This window comes from Coturnix japonica, chromosome 21 (genome assembly GCF_054131305.1).
Source record: "Coturnix japonica strain WE chromosome 21, WE-NBRP24, whole genome shotgun sequence".
Taxonomy (NCBI): domain Eukaryota; kingdom Metazoa; phylum Chordata; class Aves; order Galliformes; family Phasianidae; genus Coturnix; species Coturnix japonica.
The window spans coordinates 4,066,648-4,079,260 of NC_140683.1; the positions used below are offsets into that span (position 1 = coordinate 4,066,648).

Genomic DNA, 12,613 nt, shown 5'->3' on the forward strand with positions numbered 1-12,613 from the left:
AAACACTAGAGAACAATTAGCCAGCTGTGAGCTAATGCACCATTTATAAATGACTCACCACACTGCTATGCTCTGCTCCACACACCAAGGCTACCTGGTACAGCCAGGTGTCTCAGAGCAAACAGCAGACTGACACAGCTTAGCAGAACGAATCACCTTTATGGTGTCTGTGCAAAGATGACAGTGTAAGCCCTTAACCTAGACAACGTCTTCATATGAAAGACAACAAGCAATGTTGTGAGAGCTCCAGGATTTAGACAGCCTTAAACTTTCAGATGAGCTAAGGAGGAAGCTCATCTGGACAGGTCTGAAGTATGGATGAACACTGAAAGCAGCTCACAACATGGCTTTGTCCCAGGACAAATCACACGAGCCCAGGGACCATAGCTCCCAGCAGATCACAGAGGAGGGAACGCATGTGCTTGCAGGACCACTAAAAACAGAGACCACCTTGGTCAGTAACAGCAGACCTGAAAACAAATAAACGCAGCCTTTCCTTTGGCCAAGAGAACTGCTCCAGTTCTGAAACACTCTTCTGAAACTATCTTCCCTTATTTCTTTTCCTTTCCCAGTATGACAAGTGTAAACCAACCGCGACTTCATACAACAGCTCAAACAATTCCCCAAAGTCACGGCACCGAACGCACGGACCGGGAGCACAGCACAGCACCAGGTCTGTGCTATAAAGGACAATGCAGATGTAATGCACTGCTACAGGACATGGCTCACTAACGCCTTCCTATTCCACCACGACACCAGTAAAAAGACATTGTTTTAAAAAACCAATCAATTTGAGGGCTGCACCGAATTCTTAACAGCATCACAATACTCAAAAACACTTTGTTTAAGTGAGCCTGAGAAACGCTGTGGTCGATGAAACTTTGTTTCTCAGATACTGTACATTGTTTGACCAGTTAAATATGTGTTTGCCAACAGGATTTAGCTCCTGCTATATTCGAACCATCTTTAATCCCCGAAAGCCCCAAGAAAAAATGTCTCTGATTTAGCTCTGTGCACTTATGAATAACTCAAATACTACAGTTAAATTTACAACATAGTTCCCTTAGCTGTTTAGAAGACAATTGTTTTCTTTCCTTTCCCCCTAAGTTCTAGTATGTAAAATATCAAAAGAATTTAGATTAAAGAAAAGGGGGAGAGGGGGGGAAGGGAGAACATGTTATTTTTAAAGTTGTTCTTGAGAAAATTTCCACACAAAAATGTGGCATTTCTCCACTGTTTGGAGAACAATTTTCACATGTTGGCATCGCTCTCAAGCGGCTGCCACAATTCTGGTATCATAAAATGACAAGTATTTTTCTCTTAGCTTATCAAAACACATTTTATTTCACTGCTAGATGTGGTCTGATTCAAGTTTTTTCTTACTTGACAACAACCAGGGAAATGCAGACTGTTCTCTGACTGCGCACACGCAGCCAACCAGAGTTACGGGGCTGGGGACGGCTCAGATCCCAGTGCTGCGCTCACGGCTCCGTGAGACCACGTTCATGAGGAAACGTTCCCATTGTTCCCCACTGCTCTACAAGTCCTGCCTAGGTAGCACAGAAAAACAAGTTGTTTGGCCCCTTCTGTTACAACGCTGGAAAATTCTGTCAATATACTTTGGCATATATTAAAAAAATCCCTGTAATACACCATATACCATGACATTTCCACTGCAGATCATTTACATGTGAAGCACGAATCTCAAAAGAACCCAGCAGAACTGTAAGAAAGACTACATTTTGCTGAAGCTCTCAGACACCCACTCCATTCAGTCACACCAGCTGGAGAGGTAAGTGTCAAGATACAGCTTTATTCTTAAAAACGAATATGGAGGTGAAACTCCACAGCCGCCTCCACAGCCACACTTTGCTTTTTTTAAAGTGAAACCACAACGATTTGTGCTCCTGATTCTTCCATGTCAGCAGCATTTCTCAGAAACCTTTTTGCAAATCTGGACATCATAGAATCGTATTTAACTTTTTGCAAATCACAGAGTAGAGTTGTCCCTGCACTTCCCAGTCTTAGACGTGACATCCATTGGAAGATCTTTTGCTCCTAGAGGTAGAGGAGTCCTTGGCTACCCTCTGTCTCGCACAAGAGGCACAAATCGCCCCCGAGAGACGCTTCAGCCCCTTCTGAAAGACACTGTTGGACAGACTGTAAATGACACAGTTGCAGAAACTGTTGCTGATGGCGAGCCAAGTGGTCAAGAAGGATGCAACGCGGTTACTATAGACGTTGGAGCTCTCCAGCAGAAAGTAGATGATGTAGGGCAACCAGAGGATGTAGAAGACACTGGTGATACGGAAAAGAACCATGGCATAGCGCTTGTCCGGGCAGGGCTGTGCCTCCCCTGCCTCCCCATCCTGAGAGCTGAAGCGCACCCTCCTCTCATTGATCTCCTTGGTGTGCTGCTGGCAGATGCGGAAGATGTTAAAGTACGTGAAGCAGACGGTGAAAGCTGCCGGGGCGTACAGCATCACCACGATGAAGAGGGTGAAGTAAGGGTCAGTGTTCCAGGAATTGGCACACCACTGAAACACGTCCCCGTGGTATCCAGGCTTTCCCCAGTGAAAGGAGGGTAAGAAGACCAGGCAGGAGTACAGCCAAATTACCAGGATGCAGATCCGCAGTCTCCACGGGGTGACCAGCGTGTTGTAGGTCAGCGGCTTGGTGATGGCAATGTACCTGTCAATACTGATGCATGCCAAAGAGGCCATGGAGACGCTCTTCAGCACTGATACCACATAACCAAAGATCTGGCAAACCAAAGACTCGCTTAAAACAACTGGATAGTGCAGCAGAGACAAAGAAGGCACCAGACAGCTCACACCCACCAGGAGGTCAGCATACGCCATAGTCTGGATGAAGTAACTGGTGGTGTGGTGGTTCAGCAGAGGTGCACAGTGAAAGACAAATATCACAATAATGTTGCCTGAAATAATCAGCACCATGAGGAACACGATAATAACCACTTCCAGGAGGCAAAAATTGATGGTCTCCAAATAGCTAATGGCCAGGAGACAGAATGGCCGGCCACTCTGGTTGCCAACCAAGGAGGAGTTCATCTTGAGCACTGCAGTGATCGCTACTTCATGCTCCTGCCTGCTGCCTGCAGCCGCCCCAGGCAGCTGCTGTCATTGCGGCTGGGGCTCTGCGTGCAGCAATGTCAGAACCAGAGCTCGGGTCCCCAGGGCTGCTCCAGCTGCCGCTGCTGTGCATTGTCTGCAGCGCAATTCCCCTTTAAACCCGGCTCCGCGCTGCTACCGGTGCACGGGGACCCGGCGGCAGTCATGTCAGCAACTTCACGCAGACACGGGGCTGCTATTAGAGCCCTCTGGGTGGGCCGCCTCACTCAGGAGGGCAGAGGGATGGGGAAGAGGGAGAAGGAGCCTTCCTCGAGCGCGGATGGGAGTCCTCCCGAACGCTGACAGAAGAGAAGGGGAAACGTTTTACAGCATCATCCCCGCCCCGCTCCCGCCGCCTCCGGCCCCACGCCCTGCTCCGCCGCTCCCCGCCGCCCGCCCCGGGCCCACCGAGCGGCGGCTCCCGGTCCGCAGCTCCCGCGGCCGCCCGTGCGGAGGGATGCGCGGAGGGGCGGAGGGGGGGGGCGCAGCCCCGCTCTCCTGGCTCCATCTTGCGCGCCGCTTTGTTCGCCCGCCCCGCCGGGATCGCGTCCCTCCGGCCCCGCCGCTCCCCCCGCCCGACCCGGGGCTCCGCTTGGCCGCGGCCCGGCCCTCACCTGCCGCCGGCGAACAAAAGCCGAGCGCGTCCCCAGCGAGCGCGGCGCGGCAGCTCCGCTCTGCCCGGCGCTGCGGAGCCGGGGGAGGGGACGGCGGGAGGAAGGGGAGGGAGGCGGGCAGGAGCGCGGGGGAGGGCGCGGCGCCGGCGGGGACCCGGCCGGGCTCCCCCGCAGCCCCCGCCCCGGGCTCGGGAAGGGCCGAGCCCCGCGGGACCGCCGGTGCCTCCCCCCGGACCCGCCGCGGTGCCTCACCCTGCGCGACCTCGGAGCCAGCGGCGCGGCGAGCATCCATCCCTGCAGCAAGGCGGCTGCCGCACGGTGCTGCGGGTGCGCCCTGCCCTGCTCTGCTCCCTCACCGCCTCTGCAGGGCGGGTGGCCGCGGGCCGAGCGAGGAGCCGAGAGCCAATGTCTAGCGGGACTTAAGGCTTTTCTATAGGAGCCCTGGTGGAGAAATGCCCGTTCCGTGGGGAAACGGCGTCTTTTTCCTGGCGTAGTTTGGGTTGCTTAGGAGACACCTGAAACCAAGGGCATCCCAGCTGAGAGATGCGGTTCTCTGGTAATTCAGGTGCTGCTCCGGAGGTAAAGTCACCTCCTGCACATGCACACAAAGTGCAACGGCGTCACTACCACCAACAGTGTCACTACCACCAACAGTGTCACTACCACCAACAGTGTCACTACCACCAACAGGACCTTCACGAACTAACCCGGCTCTACAAAACAAAAAGCTTGCTGGCATTCCAGAGCAGTGGTGCACAGTCACACCACCACCAAATCCCACCGTGAATATTTGACCAGAAATACCTCTCCCATGCACTCAGGGCATGGATGGTCTAATGGGATGCTGCTATCTCATCTGCCCAATGACAGGACAGCACCTGAGAGCATCTCATCAGAGCTAAGCACACCCTGGAGACCAAAGCTCGTTCGTTCTGAGCCCGTGGCCAGGAGCTGCTCACTGAGCTGAGCTGCCCAGCAGTGGAGCAGGGTGAGGCTCTTCAGCAACCTGAGTCCCTTCATCCAAAATGAAAGTCTTCAACTGTCACCCACACCAGCTCAAATCACACCCTGGATCCTACTGAAACCCGAGGTTTTGGTTCATGTAAGCTAAGCTTTTGTCACACTGATAGATACCCAATGGAAATGGAGTTGCTGCCAAAGGAACCAGTATCAAAGCCATCACGCTGCAACACTTGGGATTTCAGTTGACCTGTAGGTAGAAAAGCCATTTTGCAGCGTGTTTTTACTGGTCAAAAGTCCTGACTGGACAACACCACGAATTGGCAAATTTTGACTTGGTCTCCTACAGAAATCCGAAAACAAAAATGTTACTTTTCCACCCAAAGATCACTTTGCCATTGTCCTTCATTTCTGTTAGAATTTATGGCATTTCTACGCATGGAAAATTAAGTACTAGAACTGTAGCTAGGAAACATAAACTTTGAATTAAATTTAGGCAAGTGCATTGTGGTTATACAAAAAACAAGCTATGATTGAATTACTGCCGGAGAAATGATCTCCTATCTTTCCAAAGCAGAGAATGATTTACATACCAATTGATTCACATAGTATTTCTGGCTCCTTAGGCATGAATAGGCACATTATAAACATCCTTAGGAAAACAGCACACACTGAACTTTAAATATATCTCACATATATAAAAATAAGATAGTATTGGAAATCCTGAGACTGCCCAGAACAATGTCTGGTTGCTCAAATTTCAAAACAAAAGATGTTCCTCTAAATCAAAAAGTCCTCCATGTTTTATTTTTATTAGTAGCCTGGGCTTAACTCCTACACAGCCGGCGGGCATTTCTACATAAGAGAATGTTTTCCTTTAGCTGACAGCCCGTTGTTCCCTCAGCACAGGGTAACAGCTCTGCTCCATGTCCAGGCCAGCCCACAGCTGCTCACTGCATGCACCCAAACCATGACCATGATTTCACACCGACTCTGTCAAGCCGCCCCTGCACACTGACCTGCAGCAGACTGGGAAGGCTGGAAAAGGTGACCGAGTGGAATATAACCCTACCTGCCACACCTGGAGTGAGAGACCAGCTCTGGTCCAGTGCACAAACAGCCAACCAGGATTCACCTCTAACATGTGAAAACGTGCATTTTTGGTAGCTGAGACCTGGGATTTTGGGTACTGGTCATCGAGAATACTTCTGCATTTAGGCATTTCTCCCAGTGATAAAGTACAACCTCAGCCAGGACTATTAAAAGGTATCCAGGAACTCAAAGTTCCAATGAAACTCTTGGGAGACCTACTGCTTATAAAAGATAATTAAACTTTCATCACCACATGATCAAAACTCATCAAACAAGGGATCTGCAAGTTCAGGCGAACCAACAGCAAGCCTATGTCATACTTTTCCATACTGTGCTTCACAGATGTAAGTGAAGTTTAATTTCAATTAATTATACACAATTGTGGCCCTCTGTACTCCTAGAAAATTACAGATTCCCCTTAAATTGGAATCCCAATTGCAACACATGGAAAATAAACGTTAGCCACCCACAGCTAAAGCACTGCTGTATTGCGTGCCACTGATGAAGCAACCCATTCACTCAAAGAATGGAACTGACATTTTAATTTCTTCATTAAAAAATTAGTGTAATTTGCACCAAGACTGAGGGTGTATTTGATAGAACTTGTGTACTGCAATTCTCAGCTCTTGGAGACAAAAGGAAACGAGAAAGGGAACAGTGAGAGCCCTGCTGCAAGGGAAACTGGTAGGAGCCCAATTCTAACCAGGATACAACCCCTATCAGAAATGCTACCCCGGGGTAACATCCCAGACCAGCCTTCTGCCACTGCACTGCATTTATTTATTTACTTTAAGTTTTACCACAAGATGTCCCTCTGATGTTGAATTTTTCTTAATACAGTGTATTTATCTGGTACAACAGCTCCTGTTTGGGGTGGGTTTTTGTTTCTTTAATCCTTCCACACAGGCCTATACCAAAAGTTCCTATTTTTCCCTCAGTATTTCAAATATCAGGTTCTTATAATGTTGGTATTATGAAGCATTTATCTTCATACTGAAAGGTTCAGTAGATGCATTACTCCTAAGAATCCTGTCTGAGGAGTAGGCATTGTCTATTTTATTTGTTTTTAACCTCTACGACCATCTTTACAGGTCTTCCATTCAGCAATGTCTCCTTCCACCTATGACTGATAAAAACATTCAGTATCCCTCCTTTAGGTACTCACCGACACCTGCAGTGAGACCCGTTCTCTCTCCTCCTCCCACCCAGGGGCCAAAGTCCAAAGATTAACAGCCATAACCACGACTGCCAAAGTCCTACCAGGAACAGATGCCTCTCAAAGGATTGTCAAGATCATCTCACCTAGAGTTTTCTTTCAGTCCCCATTGGGGACGTGACCTCAATTCGTTGGGCTGGCTTTCAGCCACACTCTCCATCATGAGCGTGGCAATCTGGAGTTTGCTAAAAGCTTCATTATTGCACACAGATGGTGTGCAAATTCTCAAAAGTAATTTGTGGAAGCACCACAGTGGTGCAACTCAGACACTGCTGTAACAATAAAAGCACGGAGTCCAAACCCAGATAGTGCTTACCAAAACAATACAAAGAACGAATGAAAGAACACGGTCATGAAGGCTTCACACAGCACCCCTCAAGGTGCGGTTATGTGCTGGTTTTCACATTCATGCACAAATCAGATTCACCAGGAGAACCAGATACACCCTCCACTGGGGAAACATTTCTCTTTCAATTGTTGGGTATCCACGCTTTAATAGTAAACAAGAAATGATTATTGCAGCAGTTAATTTGCAAAACAAAACTAAAAACACAATTCTCCGAGCACCAGAGGCCACAATTCCACAGGAAAGCAGCAAACATCCCAAGAAATGCTGGGGAGACCACAACCAACACCCTGCTCACAAGAAAAAATTCACTGAAAGAGGCCAGATGCTTTTGAAGCTGCTGTCAACACAGATCCTTATTAATTTGGGGCTGTGCCGCCACATGGGGTCATGAACAGTCTGGCTGAAATCAAATACAGCTACAGAAATAGAGGTCAACATTAAGAGAGAAGGGGCACTGGATTACGAGCATTCCGAGTGCCATACTGCATCTCCTGCTTGCAAAGGTTTCACATCAGCTCCTCGTGCTTCCACACTACACTGCAGCATCCTCCCTTGACAGACCATCTCCAGTGCACAGTAATACAAATAACTGCACTCTTGTTAGAGTCGAGTTTGCATTAGTGACATGCAAAACACGACAGAGCATTAAGAGGCCAGCAAAGCAGTGTATTATAGAGCACACCTTGCCAGTGGTGCATATTGGCTGTAACTGAGCTGCTATTTTCAGAGAAGTAAGAATAATCAGTTGCAATCGAACTAAAAAATATCAAATAATCTATGAAAGGCTTGAAAACAAGAAAATAAGGACAAGATGTAGTACAGCATCATCATACTGTTAGTATATACTGTACACAGTGGGTCTGCAAACATCATCTTCCCAAGTCCTGACTCAGGTCCTCATCAGCCAGCAAAAACCTTTTTGACCACCTTTTCTCACTCCATTGTCTGCAGGTTGATAGAATCACTACTGCAGTGTGAATGGACAGGTTTGCTCTAAAAGCATAATCCTCTTTGCTCACCCTACAGGAAGAGTCACAGCCCATTTCCATGTAATTTATGTTTAAGTCACAAGGCAAATAACCAGAACAATGGTCTAATAGGGCACTCCCATATTAAAGCAGAATTCACGATCATTTGCTAGACTTGGTTATTGCTGGCAGTGTACTACCAACTTAATGTGATGGCAGCAGAGCATGAAAATGGCCATTCAGTGCTCGTTCTCTTTAATTCCTTAATTAGTTTACATGCTGAATGACTGCTGCAGGTGCAGCCGTCCTTTTGCTGCAGGCCACAGCACTGATCAGCCAACTCCCAGTGCCTGAACTCCAGAGATGCTTCCAACACACCAGATCCAGGTTATCTCCATTGTGTCCGCCCAGAGTAAATAAGCAGAAAGGTTTCACAGACTTAAACACCAGATGCTACACAATTCATTTTTCTTTATCACAAAGATGGCTGCACCATGTGCCATCCACTGTGCCACAGAGTCCACCCTCCCCATTCTGACACCAAAATATTGAAACGGGGAAAAGTGACGCAGCCATCTAGTCACAAAGCAATTGTGGCAGCACTGCAAGGGTAACTGACACGCTCCTTGTGAGAGCACCCAACCTCCATAATATCTGTATGGTTTATTCACCATAAACACAAGTTACAGTTCTACTATGCTGGAGGCAATACCAAGGAATTCAATATAGTCCTTCTAGAGACACATATTTGATGAAAACAGTAAAACAGAACTTATCTGTAATGATACTGATTTAAACTGAATCAACACGTGGATTTTCTGGTAAGGAAGAAATATCTCCTATTGTGTCCTCTTTGTCACTCTAGAACTTGCAGAAACACTCTATGATGGCTGTAACATTTTTTAAATTTTCCCATGATATTGAGGTCAGCATTCAAGATGAGAAGTTAAAGAACTGCTTCTAATGCAAAATGTCCAATGTGCTGTATTTTCCATCTCAAAAAATAAAGCTATAATTTAACTTTTTCAATTTAGCCTAAACATTAATAAGACAACAGAAGAAAATTCAGCTTTCATCCAGGAAATCCAAACAAGCAAAGGAAATGAGCTCCCTGAATCTGTCACATATGAACGCAATTAATGGAATATTAATTTCTAACAAATTAACTCAGAACTCATCTGGGTGTAGCAAGGATTATGAAAAGAAAGCACTCTAGAAATGTGGCAATAAATAATGTTGCATATTAGGGTGGTTTTTTTGCTGAGGGGAGGACTGAATTCTTCTCACTGATATTAAGGTTGATATTCAAATATCAGCCTTTAAGCAAGAGGTTATATACACTGGAGTTTCTCTATGTCCTTTCATTAACGTGCCAGAGGGAGGAAAATGGAAAAAAGCATTCTACCTTTGTGATGAGGATCCGGTACTTCTCCACCAGGTGATCGTTGTTGTGACACCCTGCCAGCAGCTGCCAGACCTCTCCTCTCAAGGCCTCAGGGACGCCACTTCTCACCAGTGCTGACAGCGTCTTTGGCCTCACGCTCAAATTGAGGTGCCTGGTGTAGGGGAAAGCTTTGTTATGATTATCCATGTAGAATTAAACGAGTAGGTGAACAACTGATGTGCAACACCATATACATGCCAGATGACAGGAACATGAAGGTGCTCCACACGTTGTCAAAAATAAGTGAAATTCTTACCGAAGTGAGAACTTATGGAGAAAGAAAAAAAAACAAAAGAAAAAAAAAGATTTGGAGAAGAACATTGCAAACTATTTCCTTGATTCCTAAGAAATTTAAATATAATAAAAACACTCAACACACCAAAAGCCCACAGCAAAAACTAGAACTGGGGGAGAGGCACCACAGTGGTAAAAGTCCAAGCTCAGACCACACCAGAAAACTGAACAACTTGCAGAAGCAAACAGTGCCCTCAGGTCCTTCCACCAGAGTGGACAGGTAACCACGTAACCCTGCTGTACCAGAACTACCAAAAAACCTTGCAGGGTTTTCGAACTACATCCAGACATTTAAGAGCTGCCGCTGTTACACAAGCTATTCCCAACTAAACAGTTCTTTTTTTCAAGTCAGACTGGTTGACAGCTCATAAATTACAGCATAGCAAGTTGTAAAAACTGAACTTAATTTATGCAGTTACAGAAAGTTAAGCTCAACAATCCATTTGTGGCTCATGCATTAAATGCCCAAAACACAGAGCCCTTAAATCAAAGAAATTATAATTTTTCTGCAGCTACAAAAAAAAAACCCAACAGCCCACCTATGTAAAATGACTAAGAGCACTGATAGACAGAGGCAGAAGCTGAAATTAATTCATACTGATTGCATTATTTTAATAAACTTATATTTAATAATCTGCCTTAATAGTCTAGCACAAATGGATGACAATTTTACACAGGCTGGGAATCCTTACTGCCCTCCTCCAGGTCCAGCACAATGACCTGCAGCCATTTGGGCCATGCTGGATGTTTAAATCAAAGTGTGTATTGCACAGGAGCTACAGTCACTACATCCTCCTCCACCGTGTTTTCTCTAAACAAAATAATGATGACAATGTTTATATAACAATTACACTTACATCTACATGAATCCATAACTATAAACTTACATATCATCATGTTTACATGTTCGTTTAAAATACTTACCATACGAACTATTAAAATCAAAGACCAGATAGTAAAGGCTCATTAAATCAAGGCTTCAGATCAGAATAACTACAACAGTAATCCTAATGAATATAGCCATGAACTTTAAGGCTGTGTCCACACACTATCAGATTTTTCAAACTATTTTGAGATGAAAAAATTGTGACTCACCAGCTATAAAGTATGAGCCAAACGTTAATAAGAAATCACAAAATACCAGCACACATTTAATTGCTATATAAATCTAATTATAGGGTTCTAAAAACCTAGCATGAAACTACCTGAACTCTGATTTTTATGATTTTCAATCCTCTTATGTTAAAAAGCTCAAGGATCATTATTTCCAAATACTCATTGTTAGTTAAGAAGGAAAGCCCTTTAACACACATTAAAGCTGTTGTTGCCAGCATTAGCAAAGAAGCACTTCATATCCTCTTAGAGCTGCCAAAACATTTTCAATTGGAGTCAGGTAGCTTAATTATCTTTCAGCCCTCAGAAGAATTACAAAAAAACTCAAGCTGAAACTTTCTCATAGCAACAAATGAACAGAGCTCAGCTGTTAATGGAGCTTCTGTAAGTCCAGGAAAGGGAAGGAAAACAGATCTTAGCGCAGCCACCCTCTTCTTACAGAAGTGTCCATTTCTGATGCACCCATTCCTATCAACCAAGTTCAACGCAGTAGTACAAAAACAAACCAGCAGTAAAAGCTATTATCTAAATTAGCACTAAGCAACCGCAGAAGAAATAATACTAAGCTGTGATAACCTTAATTCAAAGACTGATGAGACCTGGTTAAGAGGTCACATCAGTACTTTCCCTCTGCTAAAGTGCATTAGAATCCTTCTAATCTGCTGTCCAACTCCTTAGACCCAGTGCCCTTGGTAAGACCCTTGGTTGCTGTACAGCCCTCATCCTGCTCTTCTATAAATTAAGCAGAAGGCGGCAACAATTGAAACAAGAGCTGCAACATGGCATATCTGAGCTCAATACGATGCTGTGCTCGTCATCTCTCTTTGCAAAAAGAAGAAAAAAAAAGAACCACCCTAAATTTTTCAGTAATTAACATCAGTTTCTTAAAATCACTCAGGCTACTTGAAGGTGGGTGACTAAAGAGAACCTTTGCTAAAGGAGAACAGGTGTTGCATTAGCAACTTGACTGTCAGGAAACACTCTTTTTATAAATTGGCATTTTGTAGGGGAAAAAAAAATAGAACTCATGTACTTCCCTCTTGGCAGGCTCTAGAGCCATCTTCCTTCAGAGAGGGGAAGAAAAGCATCATTGCTATCCAAGTACAAATCCCCATATTCTTAAGCTGCGGTTACTAAGATATGACAGCTGCAGGGAAAAACGGCTGCGAAATAAATCAGAATTACAAAGAGGAAGAGATCTGTGCAAAATAAAGACAAGAAAATGCACCCCTTCTTTTATTACTTAGCTTAGATTTTTCTGTAACAAAACTCCAGTGAAGCTTACATACATGGAACACGCTCATTATAAGAGACAATCTCCCAATGAAGCAGCATAACAGAATTTCTACGCTGTATTTGAATACGCACTCAAAACTGAAAATACTTAAAACATTCCCTGAAGAAATCCAAAGCCAGAGAATATTGGGTGCTA

At 45.3% G+C, this 12,613-nt stretch overlaps 2 protein-coding genes across 7 annotated transcripts in view; both read right to left on the reverse strand.

The window, feature by feature from the left end:
- The window catches only part of RABGAP1 (RAB GTPase activating protein 1), a 59,845-nt gene that overhangs the window by 26,475 nt on the left and 20,757 nt on the right, over positions 1–12,613 (reverse strand). For 5 of the 6 annotated variants that reach the window (XR_014936217.1, XM_085521089.1, XM_015879205.3 and 2 more), the window contains exon 13: positions 9,736–9,886. Coding sequence is in view for 5 of the 6 variants with exons in the window: in XM_085521089.1 (XP_085377215.1) it covers positions 9,736–9,886 (151 nt within the window). In the remaining variant the exon portion in view is untranslated. Of the gene's footprint in view, positions 1–1,796; positions 3,431–9,735; positions 9,887–12,613 lie in introns of those variants that run through there. The other variant, XM_085521091.1, reaches the window with a different exon arrangement.
- GPR21 (G protein-coupled receptor 21) lies at positions 570–3,071 on the reverse strand. The gene has a single exon (XM_085521143.1). It carries the CDS (start codon positions 3,069–3,071, stop codon positions 2,025–2,027), a length of 1,047 nt encoding a protein of 348 aa, XP_085377269.1. The 3' UTR covers positions 570–2,024.

Bases quoted from the DNA above. Each gene is read 5' to 3' on its own strand.
- GPR21 (XM_085521143.1), bottom strand. From the start codon at position 3,071: ATGAACTCCTCCTTGGTTGGCAACCAGAGTGGCCGGCCATTCTGTCTC.